Below are 23951 nucleotides of genomic sequence, written 5' to 3' on the forward strand. Positions count from 1 at the left end.
ACACACACACACACACATATATATATATATATATATATATATATATATATATATATATATATATATATATATATATATATATATATATATATATATATATATATATATATATATATATATATATATATATATATCCTGTCAAATTGTTTTTTATGAGCAAAGTAATACTAGTTTGTTGTTCACCTGGAGTTGTAGATGTAAATCCAATTTGCTCGCCTGAAAAGAATGAAATAAAACAGTTATAAGACAAAAAAAACAACACAACTCCTTAAAACAGTGATACTTCTCAGATCTTTCATTGAACATCGCATTAACTATGAATATTAAGGTTATTGTTGCGACTTTTTCGAAAGGAGAGATACATGCTTCAGCTCACCTATTGCTACGCACATGCTGATATATCGACGAAAGAAAGAGAAGGAGACAGAGGAGGCAGTACAGTGATTACATCGTCAAAATTGAAAGTGTCAATTCATAATTAAATCCAGAACACATTATAAACTCATTATCCCTGTTAATGAATATGAACTATGTGAAGGAAAATAAGTTGAGACAATGTATCAAGGCTATTCTCGAAGCAATAGGATTTATGAAAAGTACATTAACTCGGTCAGGAGAAATGACACACTGAAAGAGAATTAAATTGAAAAGTTGGTCATGTTAACTTTCAGTGACGGCCGTAACAGCTATATTTGCATTGCTTTTATTATTATTATTATTATTATTATTATATATATATATATATATATATATATATATATATATATATATATATATAGCAAGAGAGAGAGAATTATTATAAATATACACCAGTCTGAACGGAAAGTGCTGTCTCTCAATTCCTATATAATAATGCTTGATAACAGTAGGCAGAAGTAATATTTTAATACAAATGTAACTATCATACAGGTTAAAGAATGTTTAGTTCGTACTCTACGGAGATTGGAACCCAGTTCTGCGGTTAAACGGCACCCATCGCCTTGCCTGCACACACGAGCCCATATTCCCTCATGACTAAGAACACACCATCAAACCATGATGTTACTCAACCGGTGTTATATGCACTCGTGTGTAGCAGACACACTCGCATTATGACATAGTAATTAATTCTCATGTATCTACATAGTCACTCCGTTTTCCTATGAAATAAATCAAGGTATATATAATTAATTATAAATATACAACAGACAGAACGGAAAGTGCTATCCCTGCAATTAATTACTAGGTCGTCATGCGAGTGAAAAACATTTCATACTGTCTGCAATGTCATTTTGAAAGAGAAAAGCTGCCACCAATTTATTAACTTTGATGTAACCTATCATTTATTGCAATGACGACAAAATACTTAAACGTGTTAAAATGGCCATGTATCCATATTACACAATATATATTATGATTGCGTGCGAAAAGGGTTGTAATAAAAGGATTAGATTAGAACGATATGAAAAGTTTGGACGTAGACGAAAAGGTTTGTAGAAATTGCATACGTTTGTTTTGGAATTGTTTCACCAACCTTATGTTAGCCCTACTCATTGCTAATGACACTTTCGTTTTGGTTTCGAGCTTCTGCATCCAAATTAAAGATAGTCTGAGTTGCAATTGCGAATTGTGTCGCCTAATGTAAATAAACTTCGTAGGTACACTGCATATAAACAGTATCGGTTTTCTAATGATTTTAACAGTCAATCGTCATTTCTAATGTTCCAGAGAACCTAAAGTCTACATTTTTGTACATATTTGACAAGTCATGTTTCTGATTCCAATTTTCATATGACTTCATGGATACCCTACACATTGGAAGTCACTCAGCCTCGATATTTGTCGGATGCAAAGATTTGAAGCCAGGCTCGTAGGAAATATAATTCATATTATGGGGTCTACATAAGTCATCGAAACTGAAGTTTGCCAGAAACTTTGATTATAAACTTATTTAGCTACATTACAATCATGGATGACGAATTCTCTGCTAAATACGGAACATGCAATCAGCAAGTCAAAGGTCAGCGTCAATGAACCTGCAAATGCATTCTTCTTTTCTGCATACTAACCTAGCTTACATTGTCTTCAATGCTATCACATTTCATTGGCATAATGCACACTTCAATTTGTTCTTGGAGCTGATAAATATGAAGTCAACGTTTCTGCAATTAAATTGTAATTTCTGCTGCACATACCCACGATGTAAGCACACCTCCATCTGAATAACTTGTGGAGCTATATATGTCATTAACGGAAACAAAACAAATCTCAGCGTTATTGCTGTTTTAATATATTTTAGGGTATGCATACTTATGTCAGATTAAGACATAACATTAAAATTATTTGATTTGAATTATGTTTACTTTAGAGTATGAATATAAAAAGGATATTAGTCCAACTGACCAGTTGTTTGTTTTCACTTTGCTAGCATGAAGTAGATCATGGTAGTGATAATTATTATAGTTGGACACTCTTATGAGTAAGGTATTCCCTTTCTTGTCCATGCATCACTATATTTACTGTAGTCAGTATGCAAAGTCAAAATTCATCTGAAAGTCTACATTGTCTGCCGGTCAGTGTGATCTAAATGGCCAAATATTCAAATTCTATTATGTTTTAAGGTCATAATAAGAATGTTCTGCCCGTTCAAGAGTACTCAATGCATATTCATGTGACCGTCGTGCAAAATCTAGGTGAGAAACCGGTGAGATGTATAATTCCGAGAAATATTTTGCAAACAATTGTATCACTTTACATTCATTTTATATGGAATGTTAATAATTTGTGTACCTGTAAATCCCAATACTATGCCTGAAAAAATAAAGATATGAGAATAAGTGGCCAGAATGTAAATGCTAGTACCATATATGAAATACAGTACTGTTTAATTGTAATTAAGTGTCTTGCAAGTAGACTGCAATCTAATGTGTGAGAGAAAATGATAGGAGGAAATAAGAATTCTTAGCAAGATATATCCAAATGCATGCTGAATGTTTGATATTAAATCTGTTATGGCGACCTTTATTGAACGTTGTATGTCGTTTGAATCGCTAAGAATGACGCATGTATTGATATTTTGAAGACAAATATAGAGTGGTCATTACGATTTAAAATTCATATTTATATCTAAATATTGTATACAGATTTCCATGAAATCAACATCCATTTATATGTATATGAAATTATGGAGGGCGAAGACGTTGTTGCTCGTTCGTCTAGAAGAATCATCTACAGGGCATTTTATATACACTGTATTAATTGTGTCTGAATAATTGGCATAGAGAAAAGGAGACACGTTGAAAAATTTGATCACGTTCGCTTAGAGTGATGGAATTTATCAATAGGTTGTTATTCAAACTTAGTTTAAATTATATTCTGAAAGATATGACAAAAAAGTGTAAAGAACTAAATTTGCTATAATTGCATTGGTTCTGAACATAACAAAAATGAATACATTGAAGGCAGCTCAATATATGATCGAAGAAAATGGCTGTGATTAAAAGAGAATATATTGTTAACGAGAATGATGAAAAGTAATGTAACTGAATAAAAGCATACGATGTATTTGATATTTAAGCATTTAAAGGCAGGGTGAGTGATCGTGAACACATGAATGGAATGCATGGAGGGAGTGTACACGATGAAGGCTCTTTTAAATTCAAGAATGAAAACAGTCATTCCTATATCCTTTAATATTATCCTGTTCAGTAGATGGCGAATTGAAATAGGAGAAAGTAATATTTTGTAGAAGCAAATATGTATGTATGTATGTATGTATGTATGTATGTATGTATGAATGTTGGATGGATGGATGGATGGATGTATGTATGTGCATTATGAATTCGATAGATTACATATAGACGAGTATATTCTCACATATTGGATGTAATTCTTTCGAGCAGCACTCCTGTGTAGCTGCGAATTCAAAGGGCTGCCATTCACCATTCACACATACGTAGATAGTACAGTCTTGTACACGATCGGATCCGAATGGACATGCAGGAGTCTGAGTGGTCGTAGCTGTAGTGGTGGATATAGGTTCTGTAAGAAGAATCTATGCGTGAACTTTCGTTACATTTTACACTCTTTCCATACTTTCAGCGATATTCTTTAAAAGAAAACAAAAACATTTTAATAAGTCTGATTAGTCTATCTTTCCATACTTTCAGCGATATTCTTTAAAAGAAAACAAAAACATTTTAATAAGTCTGATTAGTTTATCTTTCATTGTAAACATCAAAAGAGACAACACATATAATTTAAGCATCGACAATATGATGTGTTAAAACTTAGTTATGGAATTGTTTCTCGAACCTTATGTGTGCAGATTCGTATTTATTTCGCGGTGCTAAGTCCAAGGTAAAGACAGAAGGAATGCAATAGCAATAGAAGATCAAGGTCTAGTGAGAAACGGAGTCTAGGCAAAATCAACCAGCTATCTGGATGCAGTTTTACAAGATGGCAATCTTCACAGCGACATTTATTTTAAAGATTATATGATAAAGAAAGATAACATAAAGACATTGTACATGAACAATCTTGGCGACGTTTGATATTGCATGTACCTGGAAGGCTTGACATTAAATACTTGTCTCTTTGGACCTGACACTTTATGAGGAAGTAATCCTTTCATCTGTGCCAGTCATATTTATTATGTTTTCTGTATTCCGGTATTGTATTGAAACATAGGCAACCATGGCATGATAAAACTCTGAAACTAAAGCACAATATTCCTACCAGAGTATCAAATACAAATGGATATTTGGCTTATCTAGTCAAGGTAGCTATATGCGGCAATCAGCTCCAAGGGAAGGATGCAACTCCAACGAAATAGTGAATAATTTGTAAAGTATTTTGCATTTGGTTCATATAATACTAGTCGACATAAATTCAAATCCCTGCAAACGTTGAATACAAATTTGTCATTCCACTTCACCACTACCCCAACATTTCCCAAAACACCAGTTTTGTGATTTTAATGGTTAGTCTAAGCCATTCAGTGGTCCTGAGAAAGAGTATACTGAAGATTATGTTGTATATATGACTAGCTACTGTTGTAATATGTAAACCTTATGAGAGCATTGTAATGCTGTTTGCATGCACTCTCATCATCATTTCACGTGGGATGGAAACCTACTTGTGGGACACTGATTAAAACTTTCCGTCCATCGGCCCGCTCATAGACGCAATGGTTTCTAGAACACACTTTGAGTTTGTTGTGGAAATGTTGCTCAGTATTTACATGTGATCTGCAAAATGTTAGGTGAATCATCGTGTTTTATTGAAACTGCGTCATTTGAAATTAAGAAGACAGGAGAGGACAATGATATTTTCATCACCTAAATTTGATGTCACGTCATAGACTGACTACCAAATGCTAAGTACTATGGTTCCGATAAATGTTTTCTATTGTATTCATAACATTTCTAGAAATGAATTTGATCAGACATCATCCATACCTTACATATTAAATATCACGGATCCTTATGAAGATTTAGAGTCAGCCTCACAGGAACTTAAATTGTCATTTCGTGTTCAACATAACCATCCCACCTACCTCAAGGTTGCTAGAAATATTTGCCAACGAAGATTATATTGACTTTATAATTGAGACGGGCAAACTATCTAATAAAACTGCCATCAAATGTAAACGTTAATGTATAATGACCTAACTTTTATTAACCCAATGTTTGTCAAATATCATTGGTATAGCACACACGTACCTACAGAAACTGCTATTAATCCTGCTTCGTATTCGCTATGTAAGGCTACCACTAGATTTATAATTTATGTTACACATACAAAATCACGCATACACCATGTTCTGAGGAACTTGGAGAGTCGTGTCGTTCATTAAAGGAAACAAATTAATTGAAATTTAATAATTATCTTAATGTATGCATAGTTATCACAAGTCAAGTGAAAGTCTCACGGATATTTGAGCGGCGATTATGTTTATTTTACAATATTAATAACAAAGGTGAGTGTGGGTGATCAGCCGTCCATAGTTTGACTATTTGGTTTATATGATCATAATTTATATGGGATATCAAATAAGGGAGCCATTTCCACCCATACACCGCTATCATCCCTCTTATCCACATGGCAGATCATAGAAATTTAAAAATATAGATTGATCTTTTGGTAGAATTTTATATATGAGCAGATGCTAATTATCCCTCCCTTTGAGGGTAGAACCAGAGAGATTTTCCTGTCCAAATGTTTGCACCTAGCATGTATGTGACCCGCGTAAAAGTCTAGTGTGCTTGTGGGTGAAAATATATATGAATTAGGTTGGAGAGCAATCTGCATGAAATGTCTTCTTAAGTCGTTTGTTATAATTAAAGAGCATAGCGTTAAACAATGGTGGTATATCTGTTACCTGTAGATGTAAAACCGATTTCGTGTCCTGAAAAATAAAAAACCCATTATATTAGCTAAATCAGAATTCCTAAGACCATTCTTGCCTGTCATTCTGCTAATAAATATACTAATAAAGTGATTATGTATCATTCAATACGCTGCCTGATCTTGAGGAAAGATACACAGAATGTTTCTGTTCTTTTAGATACATAAATTTGTTCTTCAGAACGTTCAGTAGGAACACTTTGGTTGGAAGGGAATGAGGATGAAATAATACTGTTTATTGTTCTTCTTGCTGTTTTGGAGCTTTAACAAAATTTCCCAGCGCAAGACTGGCTATACATGGAGGCCAGAATAAATAGTGGAAGAAGAACGGGGAAACCCATGTAAGAATCACTTACTGACAAGAAGTTAGTAGCAGCGATCTCACATACCAGCATTGGTTGAGCCCGATATTAGAAACATGTGCGAACAGAGGTGATGTGGCAGTGATCAGTAAAGGCGATCGTTGTAGACCAATAGGTCACTCGGGGCCAGAAGAACTTAAATTATCTGAATGACCAACGGTCGTGTTGACTCATTGATGGCACCTATTTTTGCGGCGAATGATTTTGATATTCTAGGAAATGACTTAGCTAAATAATGAACACGGATATGTGTGTTTGTTAGAAGAGAGAAAGTGAGAGACAGAAAGAGACAAATAGAGAAACGACGATGATGATGATGACGAGAACGACGTTGAAGAAAAGGAAAAACAAGATGACAGAGACAGAGAGAGAGAGATAGAGAGACCACGTGTAAAGTTTTGAAGAGAAACCGTACAAATGTGGAAGCTTGGGCATTAAGGCCATTGTTCCACAAGAGAGAGAGAGAGAGACATGGAAATGGATTAATAGATCTACAGCAATCAGAAGGTTTTATCTAGCTTTATCATTCCCGCACTATAGGCGAACACTGTAAATTGCTCGGAATTCTATGCAAGAAGACATATATATTACGACCCTATAGTCTTCAAATAATAAATGGAAAAGCCTGAGGAACAAAAAGTTTTACAAAAGTCAACATATAATTTATTTCCTTAAAGTAGAAAGTAATAATGAAATAATAACTTACGGTATTGTGAGTTCAGTTCCAAAATAATTCTATAATTTTAAATTCAAACTCAAATTATTAGAGTATTGAATAATTGTTAAGAGTAATCAAAATCAATATAACAATAGAATTGTTGATGTGCATGTGGATGCAAATGTCGTAGTTATGAACCAACAGTCTTTTTGCTGTATCACATTAATACAACTCAAGAATATATATTTATAGGAAATTTCACTATAAATCCAAGTCTACATGTCCAAGAACATTATGAAGTGAGCATGTTGTATTTCCAGAAGAAGAAAAAAACTTGAATTAAATAATGTCACTAAAGAAATTCCAACCCAAATAAAATGCTGGACAAATAATAATACAACAGATTTTTCTTACATCTTAAAGCAAGAATATATATTTCATTCCAGTAACTAGATTGTATACTGCTTTACCTGAACTAGGTCACAATTAGTATGTTCCAAACCAATATATTACCTAATGGCAAATTTCATTCTAGAAGGTTCCGAATGTTTACAAGATAAAATCTTATTTATAATTAGAACGTATGTTACTCAAATTATAATAAAGAACACATTAAAGAAAATGTCATTGACTCATTCCAAGCTAATTGTGTATAAATCTATTAATAATGATCCTAATATTAAACAAGTTCTAACTTAGAAACTATTGACTATATTTTAGTTGTTTACGGAATTCAATGATTTTGGTCAGGTACAAAATGAATTTGATTCTTCATAAGGTCTGCTAAATAACACTTTACACTCTCTCTGTCGCGTACAGAAAAGGATAGAAGTATGCATTGTTATGAGATAATGGATTTGTTCTAGCATATAATAGCATCTTATATTTTAATAACTGAAACAGACTGAAACAAACTACATGTGTGTTTACTAAATACAATCCAGGTGTTTTAGAAAACGAATATAGGGAAGAATCGACCGTTTTAGAAAGAGAAACGTAAATAATCTCAAACTTTAGCATGGAATCTTAATGCAATCTTCTCTCTGCAATATGGAGTTTTTAATGTGGCACAATATATACATATAACACTGGATAAAATGTCCTGTCAGAGTTTTGCTTAAGAACGAAGACTTAATGAATATTACTGAAGATATCATTGCCTAAAGCAAACTGATACATTTTACATTTAGAAATTAGTATCCTCTTGAGTCATGTATCGGGAACATTATACAACTCACTCATATTGAAGGAAAACACCCATTCATAACAGACACCTTTAAATAATAGCACAGTGAAATGAATAGGAAATCAATATATGGCTGATAAAAATGCAAATCACATTCTATCCATATTTCAAAGGAAATTGAAGAGAAACATACATTTTATTCTTTTCTACCGTCCCGTGCCAAATATAACAACCTTTTAACAAGCACATGTAAGCACATAGTAGTGAGAACAATAGCTGTTAAATAATCCAATGATTGAGGTTTCAATACTTAACTCAGCAAATGCAACACAATTGCAAATACAACTCCTGCCTTCTGTAATACTCCTTCAGACCAAAAACCATTTAAGATTTAGAATGTGCTAACTTTAAGCATAACACTGACTAACATAATTAGTGATTCATTTGCTAGAACTTGAAATCGCTATAGATTAAACAACAGCAGGGTCTTTACACATGTCTCCATAGCAGATGATAATAATCAAAACATTCTTCATGTTAAGTCCTAGACGTAAGGGTAGAGATAACAACATTTGAGGACACCTAACAATGAGGGAGAAGAATTTGAGTACAGATAATATTTCCATATCATATTATTAGCGGAATGTACTCAGGTGAAATGGATCAAATAATGACACTTAGTTTGGCATTGTATATAAAGTTGGAATATAGAAAATGAGAGCATTAGACGCCTGTAAAACAAAATAAAATGTTTTATGCCGAACAAATAAACACATACCAGCTGATTAGAAGAATAGGAGAGATAACTTTTGCTGATAGGGTTTAAAGTAACAATTTTTTAATATAAACATACAACTTTAATAACATATGATTCCCTGATGTCATAGAATTAATTGTAATTACTCGAATTAAACATGTGCTTAGCATCTCAAAGTAAGAATCAATCATACAAACTCATTCATTCAAGAAGTGTCATCTTGAAATATAGATTATACCAATCGATTAGCCCAAATATAATATTTTTGTACATGTTCATGAATTACTGGAAGGGTAAAATATTGCCGTTAAGAGGCAATGTTTTGTCTAGGACAGTCAAACACAATGCAGCTGCTACAAAGTAAAATAAAACTGGCTGTTATAACTCGTAGACAGCGTAGGATAATTTAAAATATATATATTTTCGAATTTTTTAATATGAAAAAGTAGCAAACACGACAGGAAGAAATATATATGTAAACATTGCAGTAATATCGCTCTCACTGTCTCTCTCTGTCTCTCTCTCTCTCTCTCTCTCTCTCTCTCTCTCTCTCTCTCTATATATATATATATATATATATATATATATATATATATATATATATATATATATATCGTTCGATACGTATACGCGCACTCGGGATGAAATTCCTTCAAGCATTAAGAATTCCCACAAAACCTGTTTACAGCCTGACATCTATACATGTATGTACATTAGTTTAGTCCTAAGCTTCATTTTTTTCAATTCATTCTTTCTCAGATATATTCCTCCTTAAGTAAATATGGGGAACAACACAGAAACCTGGACACAGTATTAAAATATGGCAATCTGTACGACCTTAGCTGTAGGAAAACATGTCTTAAATTCGCTTGTTCATTCACAAACTACCCATCAGTCGCCATTATATTTGCGATCTATAAATATTAAACGCTTAGTTATTCTCTTCCGCTATCAATTCAATGTAGTCATTATGAGTGTATATGACATTTCTTTGCACTAGCCAGTATGATCAAGATACATTTATTCAAACTTTCAGAATACTAAATCAGCCTTCCCAATTACCCCTTCGATTCATGCTATATGTTGTACGGTACAAACTCTGGGTGAAAAGTTTAAATAAAATAGACTTTTCCTTTTCATCGAAACAACGTGTACGACCCTGGAAACTCTAGTTTACGTATTTGGTTAATATTTCACGTATTACCGTAAATGACAAAACGGTACAGGGACTGGTTTACACCTGCACCGTACATAAACTTAGAATGTGCCCCGACTCCATCCACCTCCATCAGCCTCTACATAACATAAACATACGTTTCCATTCCCTCTTTTTTCACAGTCAATGTCATTTAGATGTCGTAGTAAAATTAGTTAATGTTCGTCCTCCATGCAAATGAAAAAAATGAAACCAACTCTTGTGGGATGGTTGAACGACTCTTTCAATATGATAGAAAGTGAAGTTGAACCCTTTGTTTGCGTGGATATCGGAAGTCTAACTTTATATTCAAAGGCATCACTTTCGTTCTTTCTAACAATACGATTCAATCGTCACTGGGGTTAATAAAGTTAAATAAATGTGTAGAGTTAATAACCACTACATTAGGATATAATTCAAGCAGAGAAACATGGATGAACGTTATGAGGTCTGTATGCGGGATGGCAGAATGTTCAAAGGTTACAATTAGTGTTTAATCACCGTTGTACGGTCAGAAAATATGTACCGAACACCAATATTTCTTTAAATCCTTAATCCTTAAAACCACTTTAAACATCATCGATTTTTTTTACTAGGGGATATAACAACGCACTGCGGATGTTGTTGTCTAGTCCAATGTCGAACCTAAACTGAACACCTTTATCTTTTATTGTAAGAAATTAATTATAAGTGTATTTCGCCTACCTGTAGATGTGAACCCCATTGCTTCGCCTGAAAGAAAACGCAAATATAAAATTATGGAAAGGAAAGAAGCAATAGCTAAAAGTCATTCTTATTTCACATTGTATCACTGCTGCACGTGTTGGTACAAAGCCGATCCCGTGTCAAGCAACTCATTTAGGAATTCCCTAGGAAGAATACACCAAAATGAGGTTTTGCCTAGAAATATGTGTTATTTTCAGTTTATGCAAGACAACATGATATGTAAAGGAGAACTAAAAACTAATGACGAATTAATAGCAGCTATATGTAAGGATTTGTACGTACACTTTGGATGAAATGTTTGTAAACAGCAATCCTTTGTAGCTGTGAATTCACCGACCTGCCATTGTCCATCCTGACAAAATAATATTCTACAGTCTTGTACCTTCATCGAGCCAGCATCACAAAGAAGAGTCGACGTTGTTGTTGGTGGGGATTCAGTGGTTGAAATGAACTCTGAAATACATTTTCCACAAAGTATGTTTACGGCTTCTCACAAAGAGGAGTAATAACACATGTCAAGCTGTACGAGCTTAGCTGTTTGACAAGTGCGATGATGGGAAGTTATGTCTTCAATTCGTTTTTTCATTCAATAACTTCCAGAAAATTGCCATTATATTTTCGGTCCATAAATATTAGACAGTTGCAATGCTCTTCTCCTACCTATTCAACGTAGACATTATGACTTTATATAATCTTTCTTTGCACTAATGTGTATCCCTTGGGTAAATGTATTCAATCTTCTCTTTTCGGGAACTCCAAAGAGCCAGATAAGCGGGTGAGAAAAGAAAATATTCGAACTGATCGGGAGGAAGATGTCTCTTTTTCTTCCAGAAAACTAAAGCAACCTTGTCAGTTGCCTCTTCGATTCATGTTATCTTTTGTGGGGTACAAGGTCAGGGTGAAAAGTTTAAATAAAGTAGATTTTTCTTTTTTGTTGAAACAATGTGTACGATCTTGGAAACTCTAGTTCACGTATTTAATTAATATTTCACGTATTGCCATAAATTACAAAACCGTACAGGGACTGGTTTACCCATGCACCGTACATAAACGTAGACTGTGACCCATGCCATCCAACTCTATCAGCCTCTACATAACAGAAACACATGTTCCCGTCCCTCTAATGACACAGCCAATATCATTTAGATGTCGTAGTAAAATTAGTTAATGATTGTGGGATGGCGTGGATGGCTCTTTTAGTATAATCGATAGTGAGGTTAAACCCTTCAATTGCGGGTATATTGGAAGTCTAACAGAATATAAAAAGGGATCATTTTCGTTCTTTCTAACAATACGACAGAATCGTCCCTCGAGTTAATAAATTTATATAAATGTGTAGAGTTAGTAACCACTACATTAGGACGTAATTAAAGCATAGGAACATGGTATGACATTATTAGGTCTGTGGTGGGATGACAGAGAACGGAAACGTTTAGAGTAATCATCGTTGTACCGTCCGAAAATATGTAAAGAACTCCAAGATATTCTTTAAATCCTTAATCTGTAATACCACTTTAAACATCATCGTTCTTCTATGTTAGGAGATATAAAAAACAGTGCGGATGTTGTTGGTTAGTCCAATGTCTAACCTAAACTGAATACCTTTGTCTTTTGTTGGAAGAAGTTAGTTATAAATGTATTTCGCCTACCTGTAGATGTGAAGCCCATTGCTTGGCCTGAAAGAAAGCGCAAGGAGAAGATTATGGAAAGGAAAGCAGCAATAGCAACAAACAAAAATCCATTCTTATTTCACATGTGGCTAGAGCGTCCGCCTCGGATGCTGGAGGTCATGAGTTCGATCCCCGGTCGAGTCATACCAAAGATTTACAAAACTTGTACTAACGGCTGCCTCGCTTGGCTTTCAGCATTAAGAGGTTAGTGTTAGGACTTGTCGGGCTGGTGTCAGGATAATTTGACTGGGTGTTACATCATGCTAAATGTCTGCGGCATGATGCCCCAGTGCTAGACATAACTATAAACTGTCATACTGCAGACCTTGTAGCAGTATGACTGAGAAATGTTAAAGCTCCGTTTAAAATCCAAATCAAACACACACACACACACACACACACACACACACACACACACACACATTTTAAATTATACTACTACTGCACGGGTTTGTACAAAAAAGCTGATCCTGTATCAAGCAACACATTTAATAATTTCCTAGGAGAAATACACCAAATAAAGTTTTATGTAAAATTATGTATTTTAGGGGGTTTAAGAAAGACAATATACTTTGTAATGGAGAACGAAAACGAAAAATGAATTTATATCAGCTATATGTAAGGATTTGTACGTTCACTTTGGATGAAAGATTTGTACGTACACATTGGATAAAATGTTTGTAAGCAGCAATCCTTTGTAGCTGTGAAGTAACCGCCCAGCCATTGCCCATCTTGACAAAAGAATATCCTACAGTCTTGTACCTTCGTCGAACCGGAATCACAAAGAGGAGTCGATGGTGTTGTGGGTCGGAATTCAGTGGTAGATATAAACTCTGAAATACATTTTCCACAAAGTCTGTTTACAGCTTCACAAGCATATATGTATAAACATGAGTTTTCTTCTACACTTCACTTTTGCAATTCATTATTTCTCAAATATATTCCTCCTTAAGTAAACATGGGGGAAACACATCAACTTGGGCGCAGCAATAACAAATGTCAAGCTGTACGAGCTTAACTGTTTGACAAGTGCGATGATGGGAAGTTATGTCTTCAATTTGTTTGTTCATTAATAATAATAATAATAATAATACTAATAATAATGATGATAATAATAATAATAATAGTAATAATAAACTATCTTTAACGAGGATAACACATTTGGTCATGGCTGACCCATCTGCCATGTGGTCCTCAGTTTTTGTAATAAAATAATAAAAATAGAAGTTTATGCACATAACCATGTATCGTCGCACACTCATTCGTACATATTTGACATGAATGACTATGTGTTACTATACTGGGAAACATACAAATATATATCAATTATGGATGTGATATTACAGTTTTCTATTCAGAGCTTTTAGTATATCATTCCAGCTGGTCTAGAAAGAATTTCTTTAACGATAATTTAAAAGAAGCAAGGGATGTTGAATTACGTATCCTCATTGGTAAGGAATTCCATACAGTAGATGCTGATACAGAAAATGAGCTTTTGTAATGATTGGTTTTCGACCAAGGAATCTGGAGATCATTGTTTGTCGTCGATCGGAGATTATGCTCAGTATTTGATGATCTTAGTTCAATTATGTTAGAGATATAATCTGGAGAAAGACCGTTTAAAGACTTGTATGTCAGGATTTGTTTAAAATAAAGAATACGTTTTTGTATAGGTAGCCATTTCAGACGTGAACACAAAACATTTGAGGGAGTCATAACAGGAAGTTTCAGTATTATTCGAGCTGCCCTTTTCTGGAGTCTGTCAATTCTGGACAGATTATAATTTGTTGTGTTTCCCCATATGGTACAGACGTAATCTATCAGTGGTAGTATATAACCCGAAAAATAAATTTCAAGTGATTGTGGAGGTAGAAATTTTGAAAGCAATTTTAATAGAGTTAATCTTTTGACTACCATTGCACATAAGTGATCGATATGTGCATTCCAGCTGAGGTGTTGATCAATGTAGATACCAAGAAGTTTTTGATTTTTGACAATAGATACGTCTAAGCCATTTTGAGTTAGAAGTAAATTCATGTTAGTAGATAGAAGCTGCCTTGTTCCAATTGTCATACATTTCGTTTTAGAGATGTTAATATGCATTTTGTTTTGATGACACCAAAATGATATATTGTTGAGGTCGGTTTGAAGTTTATTTTTAATGGAGTCTAGAGATTTATCAGACAATTGCAATGTCGAATCGTCAGCGAAAAGATCTCTGTTAGCGTGCGCTGGATACAAGGCTAAGTCATTGATTAATAGTAGAAAAAGAAGAGGCCCTAATATAGATCCTTGAGGAACATCACTTAAGATATGGCTTGGTTCGGATATATGTTTACCCGTGCAAACAACCTGGTGTCTGTTTGTGAGATACGATGGGAACCAGGCAACTGAGTTTGGAGAAAATTTGTAGGCTGAAAGTTTTTTAATGAGCACCGAATGGTCAACCAAATCGAATGCTTTTTAAAATCAATGAAGATTGCACCAGTAAGTTCACCTGATTCTACTGCTAGTAGCCATTTGTCTATAAGTTTTGTCATTGCAGTCTGACATGAATGATTCTTTCGAAAACCTGATTGTGATCTATGGAGGAGTTGGTACTTGTCAAGATATCTGAAAATATGCTTGCTGACATGTTTTTCCATAATTTTTGAAAGTACGGATAGAACAGATATGGGTCGATAGTTGGATGGGTCATTCTTTTCATTTCCCTTATAAACTGCGAATACTTTTGCTAACTTCAATGACTCCGGGAATTTATTGGAAGTGATACTACAATTAATTATTTTTTTTCAACGACTCTGAGATTGATAAAGCCGATATTTTCAGAGTTTTGGGGTGAATTCCATCTAGACCAGCTGATTTTTTTTGTGTCAAGTTTATTTATAATATCAAAAGTGTCATTTATTGTTATTAAGGAATGTTGAAACTAACATGATCGGGTGCCCTTTCATTCACGAATTTAGTAAGTTTGTCTAAATTAGACTCTGTATTCTTAGACCTGTCAAGCGTTTGAGAGATATTAGTAAACAAAAAATTGTTCAGCTGGTTTGCAATATCGAGCTCTTCAGTACATTTAGTGCCATCGACTATAATTTCACATGGAGCTAGAGGCGCAGGTTTCGTTGCAGTTAGATTTCGTAAGTGATTCCAGACGGATCTGTTATCGGACTTTGATGTGATGGCTTCTTTGAAAAAGGAGCGTTTGTGTTTTACAGTGATTGATTTGACTTTGTTTCGCCATAAACGATAGTTTGTGAAGTCTTTATGTTTATGGTAATAGTTTCGTTTGCATTTTGCCTTTGCGATTTCATTAGTATAGAAATTCTGGTTGTTTTAATCGTTTAATTCTCTTGATGCGTATGGGGGCGTGTTTATTTAGGATAGTAAGAAAACAGTGATTCCAGTTAGACAAGTCATAATCTGGGTCTATGTTAGGGAAATATATTGTGTTAATGTTTTGTGATAGTTCGGAGAGAAATTCATTTTCAGAAAGGTTTTTGAAACATCTGTACTGCATGTAGGAGTGTAAGTTGTTTTTCTTTGCGCTCTGTTGCTTACGAGTTGCACATATGGGATAGTGATTAGTAATAGGAAAACATGGTACGTTTATCTCGTAGAGATTGGTTGGATGGGTAGTATAGATGTGGTTGATCAGAGCAGAAGTACAGGCTGTTACTCTTGTTGGAGCATATATTACCTGTGTAAGGTCGTGCAGTTGTATCATATGTAGCCATCTAGTGTTAGTATCAGAGATGAGGTCAATATTAAAGTCTCCCATGATAATTATTTCATTGTTGGAAGATAAAGCAGCCTCTAACTCGTGTTCAAATTGGTCAGTCCATGAGAAGAGGGAGTTTGGGGGTCGGAATGCTGAGCAGATATAGAGTGATTTGCTATTGAGGAAACTTAACTCGATCCATATTGATTCGATAGTAGAATTTTCAAAATCTGTTCTTCTCTTGTATGCTAAGTTATTTGAAACGTACATGACTATCCCTCCTCCTATGCCTTGTGGTCGATCTCGTCTTTCCAAAGAAAAGTTGCTAATAGAGATAGCACTGTCAGGTACATTACAATCTAGAAACGTTTCGCATAGTCCAATTACTGCAAGGTTGGGTTCATTTTGTATCGTTAGTCTTAGTTCATCGATCTTTGGTAAGATGTGTCTTATATTGATATTGATAAGTTGCAAACCTTTCTTTTTCAAACCAAAGGATGTACAGTTTAAATTTTTCTCAGTCGTTCTAGGAATGAAAACAGATTTATTAGTTATTCCCGAGTCCGTGGGAGAAACCTCATAACCTTGGCATGTACAATCAATTAGAATTTGTACTTTGAACAGAGATGCCGTCGGAACAAATATCTCCAAAACCATGATACTTATTATTGGTTGAGGTGTATGTATAATAATAATTGTGTCTAGATGGACATATCTAATGGTTATAATTATAGTTTGGTACGCCACGTCTGTCATGTGCGTACTGTTGTATGATCGAAGTGTCACTTTTCCAAGGCCTTTTATAACGTTCGAGTCTGCCTCGATAACCATGCCATGTATTCTGTGTATTATGTTGATGATTCTGTTCCCACCCATTTCGGGCTTGCATTGCAAGTCTGTGGCTTTTCTGTTGCTTATGTTGGTATTGAGCAGTTGGGTAGTGCTTTCTCACGTTGGTAGATTTTGTTTTGAGTACAGGAGTAACACTATGTATATTGTTCAATAGGATTGCTGTGCCCGCATATTTCAGTGGATCAGGTCAGAGTGAAAGAAAGTAGATGGTAGCTGACCCGACGCTAGCAAAAAGATGTCATGGTTTGATACGTATGGAAGGTTGAATGATCTGCTAATATTTATGAGGATGTCATCAAACTGCGTCATATCGACGTCACGTCTTGGAATAAGACCAGATATAACGACATTGTCTACTTGGGCTAGCAACTGGTTAATGAGAGACATGTATTTGACTTCAAATTGGTTTATTTCCAGATCTCTATCGGCGTCATTTTCACCTACTTGTACAATAATCGTATGGTAATTATTTAGGTCAAGTTTGTTCAGGTCTCTTTTGAGACTGTCAATGGTGGCACCAGGGTATGACTTCACATGTACCTCACGTGAAAGTCCTCTGGTGTTGGTACCTTTCAGGAGAGATGATCCTGTAATCAGTGCCATTGATGGTTTTGGAAGAGAACGACTACGTCGATTTTGATCTGTTTGAGGGTGTTCGTATCTATCATTAGCTCGTGTTGGTTTATCAGTTCTTGGTTGACTCCTGTCGGTCTGGCTATTGGCCATTTCAATACATGACTTTGGGTATTTTGTATTGGTTTTTAGCAATTCGATTGCATTTTGTGTTTTGTTCAACAATAAAGCTGTTTTTTTTTGTTTGTTTCAAGTTTGGCATCTAGTGTTTGCTGTTTGATTTCTTTAAGTTGTAGTGAGTTAATTTGTCATACACAGCCATGCGTTTTGTGATGCTGGATATTTGGTTGTTTATGTTTGCAAATTTTGATTCCATTCTGTTTGACAGAATTTGGATTTGGTTTAAAATGACCGTTGTACAAGCATGCATTTCATTTACCGAAGCCTGGATCGTTCTAAGGTCTTTAGGCATATTTCTTCATAGAGTACAGAGCCAGAATCCTATTGGGTCTGTTCTGCTAATACCAGCACAAGTATCATGATGCCAAGACATGCAAATGTTACACCTTGTCATATTTTTAAATTTTGTTTTTGACTTGCCTATTGCTTTACAGTCAGAACTACACTTATACTCATTATCAGTCACAGTTTCTGTGTTTTTTCGTCTGGATTCGTCGACACACTGCTTGAGGTTTTATATGTCTGTTTCAAGTGTGTTATACTGTCGTCTCCAGTGCATGGTTCGTTCTATTCTTCGTTCAGGGTATCTTGATATGCAACAATGCTATTATCATCTGGTTCGTCGTCTTCCTGTTCTAAATTAGGGTCATCACTTTCTTTGAATGTGCAAGAAGGACTTTTGGCTAGGATTGATTCTTTTTCTTTCTGGCGTATTGATTTTGTTGATTGTTGCCTCCGTTTTCGAGCTTTTAAACGCTGGACCTCATTGTTGATCATGTTACTGATGTAATGTGCTGCGCTTTCAAGAGACGTCTTGTTATGATTGGGTAAATGAATACACATGTCGGCACAAATCTCGTCTCTGTATTGAATTTTGTTGAAGCAGCATAATTCTTCAAGAGAGAGTTCACTGATCAAGGATGTGTATTCTCGTAATTCCGTGTCAACTTTTGCAAGATCAGGATCCATTTTGACTGGTATAGAGTGAAGGTCGCAGATTTACTATTTAGGTTTTGTATTTAAGTTGCAATTGAATGCACTTAAAGAAGCTTTGCACAGAATAAACAATATAGACGATATAGACGAGTAGTTAGTAGCGTATATACGGTAATTTGCACTGTTCAAACTTGGCTACTTTGCATACAACGTAGGCAAGGGTCGATAGGCTGACCTAAATCCTTGGTTAAATGATGAGCTCTAAAAATAGATGACCTCGTTTAGATTAGAATAGCCCAATGCTTCATCCGACTTTGATAAAACCAATCTACGTAAGAATTAATAAAGTGTCAAAACTTGAGTTTGATTTGATCCGGTTTTTCCAAGATGAAATAGCGCTTACCTTTACATTAACTTTCCATTCCGTTAGGAAAACTATCGTTTATCTGGCTTTTTCTTGACTAAACATCACTCACAGCTTCCACCGATAAATCCATCACATTCAATAACTTTCCGAAAGTAGCCATAATATTTTCGGTCAATAAATATTAGACGGTTGCAATACTCTTCTCCTATCTTTCCAACGTAGACATTATTAGTTTAAATGATCTTTTTTGTACTATTCTGTATCCCTAGGGTAAATGTATTCATTCTTTTCTTTCGGGAAATCCAAAGAGCAAGAGAAGCGGTTGACAAAATAAAATATTCAAACGGAGAAGATGTCTGTTCTTGTTCCCGAATAATAAGTCAGCCTTCCCAGTTGCCCATTCGATTCATGTTATCTGATGTATGGTATAAGCTCTGGGTGAAAACTGTAAATAAAATAGATTTTTCCTTTCTGTTGAAACAATGTGTACAATCTTGGAAACTCTAGTTTACGCTTTTGGTTAATATTTCACGTATTACCATAAATGACAAAACCGTACAGGGCCTTGTTCACCCATGCACCGTACATAAACTTAGAATGTGCCCAGTGCCCATCCAACTCTATCAGCCTCTACATAATAGAAACACATGTTTCCCGTCCCTCCAATGACACAGTCAATGTCACTGAGATGTCGTAGTAAAATTAGTTAATGATCGTCCTGCATGAAAATGAAGAAAATGAAACCTATTCTTGTGGGATGGCGCGAATGACTCTTTTAGTATGTTCGATAGTTAGGTTGAACCCTTCGTTTGCGGGTATATGGAAGGTCTAACAGAATATTAAAAGGCATCATTTTCGTTCTTTCTAATAATACGATAGAATCGTCACTCGAGTTAATACATTTATATAAACGTGTAGAGTTAGTAATCACGAAATTAACGTAATTAAAGCATAGAAACATGGTATGAAGTTACGAGGTCTGTGGTGGGGTGACAGAACGGAAACGTTCAGAGATCACAGTTAGTGTAATCATCGTTGTACCGTCCAAAAATATGTAAAGAACTCCAAAATATTCTTTAAATCCTTAATCTGTAATACCACTTTAAATATCATCGTTCTTCTGTACTAGGAGATATAAAAAACAGTGCGGATGTTGTTGTTTAGTCCAATGTCTAACCTAAACTGAATACCTTTGTCTTTTGTTGGAAGAAGTAGATTATAAGTGTATTTCGCCTACCTGTAGATGTGAAGCCCATTGCTTGGCCTGAAAGAAAATGCAAAGATAAGATTATTGAAATGAAAGTAGCAATGGGTAAACAAATCATTCTTATTTCACATGTGGTTAGAGCATCCACCTCGGATGCGGGAGGTCGTGGGTTCGATCCCCGGTCGAGTCATACCAAAGATTTACAAAACTTGTACTAACAGCTGCCTCGCTTGGCTTTCAGCATTAATAGGTTAGTGTGTTAGTGTTAGGACTTGTCGGCCTGGTGTCAGGATAATTTGACTGGGTGTTACATCATGATACATGTCTGGGGCATGATGCCCCATTGCTAGACATCACTATAAAAGTCACACTGCAGGCATTGTAGCAATGTGACTTAGAATTTGTTAAAGCTCCTTTTAAAATCGAAATCACACACACACACACACACTTATTTCACATTTTGTTACTACTACACGTGTTTGTAAAAACCTGATCCCGTATCAAGCAACGCATTTAATAATTCCCTAGGAGGAATACATGAAATAAGGTATCATCTAAAAATATGTGTTATTTTGGGTTTAAGCATGTCAAAATACTGTATAATGGAGAACAAAAACGAAAGACGAATTAACAACAGCTATATGTAAGGATTTGTACGTACACTTTGGATGAAAGGTTTGTAAGCAGCAATCCTTTGTAGCTGTGAATTCACCGACCTGCCATTGTCCATCCTGACAAAAGAATATCCTACAGTCTTGTACATTCATCGAGCCAGAATCGCAAAGATGAGTCGACGTTGTTGTGGGTGGGGATTCAGTGGTAGAAATGAACTCTGAAATACATTTTCCACAAAGTATGTTTACGGCTTCTCATTTACATATGTATAAACATGAGGTTTCTTCTACGCTTCATTTTTGCAATTCGTTGCTTCTCAGCTATATTCCTCCTTAAGTAAACATGGGGGAAAACAGCAACCTGGGCGCAGTAATATAAAATGGCAAGCTGTACGACCGTAGCTGTTTCACGGATGCTATGATGGGAAATTATGTCTTCAATTCGTTTGTTCATTCATAAACATCCCGAAAGTTGCCATTATATTTTCGGTCCATAAATAATAGACGGATGCAATGCTCTTCTCCTATATATTCAACATAGACATTATGAGTTTTTATTATCTTTCTTTGCACTAGTTGGTATCCCTAGGGTAAATGTATTCAGTCGCCTCCTTTCGGGAAATCCAAAGAGCCAGAAAAGCGGTTGAAAAAAGAAAATATTCAAATTGGTCGGGAAGAAGATGTCACTTCTTCATCCAGAATACTAAATCAACCTTCCCAATTACCCCTTCGATTCATGTTATATGTTCTAGGGTGAAAGCTCTGGGTGAAAAGTTTAAATAAAATAGACCTTTGCTTTTCGTCGAAACAATGTATACGACCCTGGAAACTCTAATGTACGTATATGGTTAATATTTCACGTATTACCATAAATGATAAAACCGTACAGGGACTGGTTTACACCTGCACCGTACATAGCATTAGAATGTGCCCCGACTCCATCCAACTCCATCAGCCTCTACATAACAGAAACACATGATTCCCGTCCCTCTATTAGCACAGTCAATGTCATTTAGATGCCGTAGTGCAATTAGTTAATGGTCGTTCTGCATGCAAATTAAGAAAATAAAACCAACTCTTGTCGGATTGCGTGAATGACTCTTTCAATATGATCGAAAGTGAGGTTGGGCCTTTCGTTTGCGTGGGCATTGTATGGATAACAGTACAATCAAAAGCATCATTTTCATTCTTTCTAACAATACGATTGAATCGTCCCTCGAGTTAATAAATGTATATAAATGAGTAGAGTTAATAACCACTACATTAATACGTAATTAAAGCAGAGAAACATGGTAAGACGTTATGAGGTCTGTAGTGGGATGACAGAAAAGACATGCTTCAAGGTTACAATTAGAATAATCATCCTTGTACCATCCGAAAATATGTGCAGTTCTCTAAGATATTCTTTAGATCCTTAACCGTTGAAACCACTTTAATAATTATCGTTCTTCTGTACTAGGAGATATAAAAAACACACCGTCGATGTTGTTGCTTAGTCCAATGTCTAACCTAAACTGAATAACTTTATCATTTTTTGTAAGAAGTAATTAAAAAGTCTTTTTCGCCTACCTGTAGATGTGAAGCCCATTGCTTGGCCTGAAAGAAAACGCAAAGAGAAGGTTATGGAAAAGAAAGTAGCAATAGCTGCAAAATCATTCTTTTTCACATTGTACCACTACTGCACGTGTTGGTACAAAGCTGATCCCGTATCAAGAAACGCATTTAATAAATTCCCTATGAGTTAAACACCACTAGACTCTACATAACATAAACATATTTTTCCCATCCCTCGTTTGTAACAGTCAATATAATTTAGATGTCGTAGTAAAATTAGTTAATGGTGGTCCTGCTTGCAAATGAAGAAAATGAAACCAACTCTTGCGGGATGGTGTGAACGACTCTTTCAATATGATGGAAAGTGAGGTTGAACCCTTCGTTTGCTTGGAAGTCTAACAGTATATTCAAAGGCATCGCTTTCGTTCTTTCTAACAATACGATTGAATCGTCCTTTTGGTTAATAAATTTATGTAAATGTGTAGAGTTAATAACCACTACATTAAGATGTAATTAAAGCAGAGTAGAACGTTATGACGTCTCTGGTGGGATGTCAGAACTGACAGGTTCAAAAGTTACAATTAGAGTTTAATTATCGTTGTACCGTCATAAAGTATGTACAGAACTCCAAGATATTCTTCAAATCCTTAATCCGTAAAACCACTTTAAATATCATCGCTCTTCTGTACTAGGAGATATAAAAACACTGCGGATGTTGCTGTCTAGCCTAATGTCTAACCTAATCTGAACACCTTCATCTTTTCTTGTAAGAAGTTAATTATAAGTGTATCTTCTCCTACCTGTAGATGTGAAGCCCATTGCTTGGCCTGAAAGAAAACGCAAAGATACGATTATGGAAAGGAAAGTAGCAATAACTAAAAATTTCATTCTTATGTCACATTGTACCACTACTGCACGTGTTGGTACAAAGCTGATCCCGTATCAAGCAATTCATTTAAGAATTCCATAGGAAGAATACACCAAATAAGGTTTAAGCTAGAAATAT

At 35.1% G+C, this 23951-nt stretch overlaps 1 protein-coding gene across 11 annotated transcripts in view; it reads right to left on the reverse strand.

Annotated features, from left to right (window-relative positions):
• LOC149791028 (uncharacterized) overlaps nucleotides 1–23951 on the reverse strand; it is a 75085-nt gene that overhangs the window by 30822 nt on the left and 20312 nt on the right. For 5 of the 11 annotated variants that reach the window (XM_089972914.1, XM_089972912.1, XM_089972917.1 and 2 more), the window contains 12 exons: nucleotides 23746–23772; nucleotides 22961–22987; nucleotides 21439–21609; nucleotides 20808–20834; nucleotides 13604–13774; nucleotides 12921–12947; nucleotides 11554–11724; nucleotides 11251–11277; nucleotides 6362–6388; nucleotides 3856–4020; nucleotides 2770–2790; nucleotides 184–216 (listed from right to left, as the gene is read on the reverse strand). In XM_089972914.1, coding sequence (XP_089829040.1) covers nucleotides 184–216; nucleotides 2770–2790; nucleotides 3856–4020; nucleotides 6362–6388; nucleotides 11251–11277; nucleotides 11554–11724; nucleotides 12921–12947; nucleotides 13604–13774; nucleotides 20808–20834; nucleotides 21439–21609; nucleotides 22961–22987; nucleotides 23746–23772 — 894 coding nt within the window. The remainder of the gene's footprint in view (nucleotides 1–183; nucleotides 217–2769; nucleotides 2791–3855; nucleotides 4021–6361; nucleotides 6389–11250; nucleotides 11278–11553; nucleotides 11725–12920; nucleotides 12948–13603; nucleotides 13775–20807; nucleotides 20835–21438; nucleotides 21610–22960; nucleotides 22988–23745; nucleotides 23773–23951) is intronic. The other 6 variants (XM_089972919.1, XM_089972918.1, XM_089972913.1 and 3 more) reach the window with 4 other exon arrangements.

The sequence above is a fragment of the Sinohyriopsis cumingii genome, chromosome 10 (genome assembly GCF_028554795.1).
Source record: "Sinohyriopsis cumingii isolate HCF-2022 chromosome 10, ASM2855479v2, whole genome shotgun sequence".
NCBI lineage: Eukaryota > Metazoa > Mollusca > Bivalvia > Unionida > Unionidae > Sinohyriopsis > Sinohyriopsis cumingii.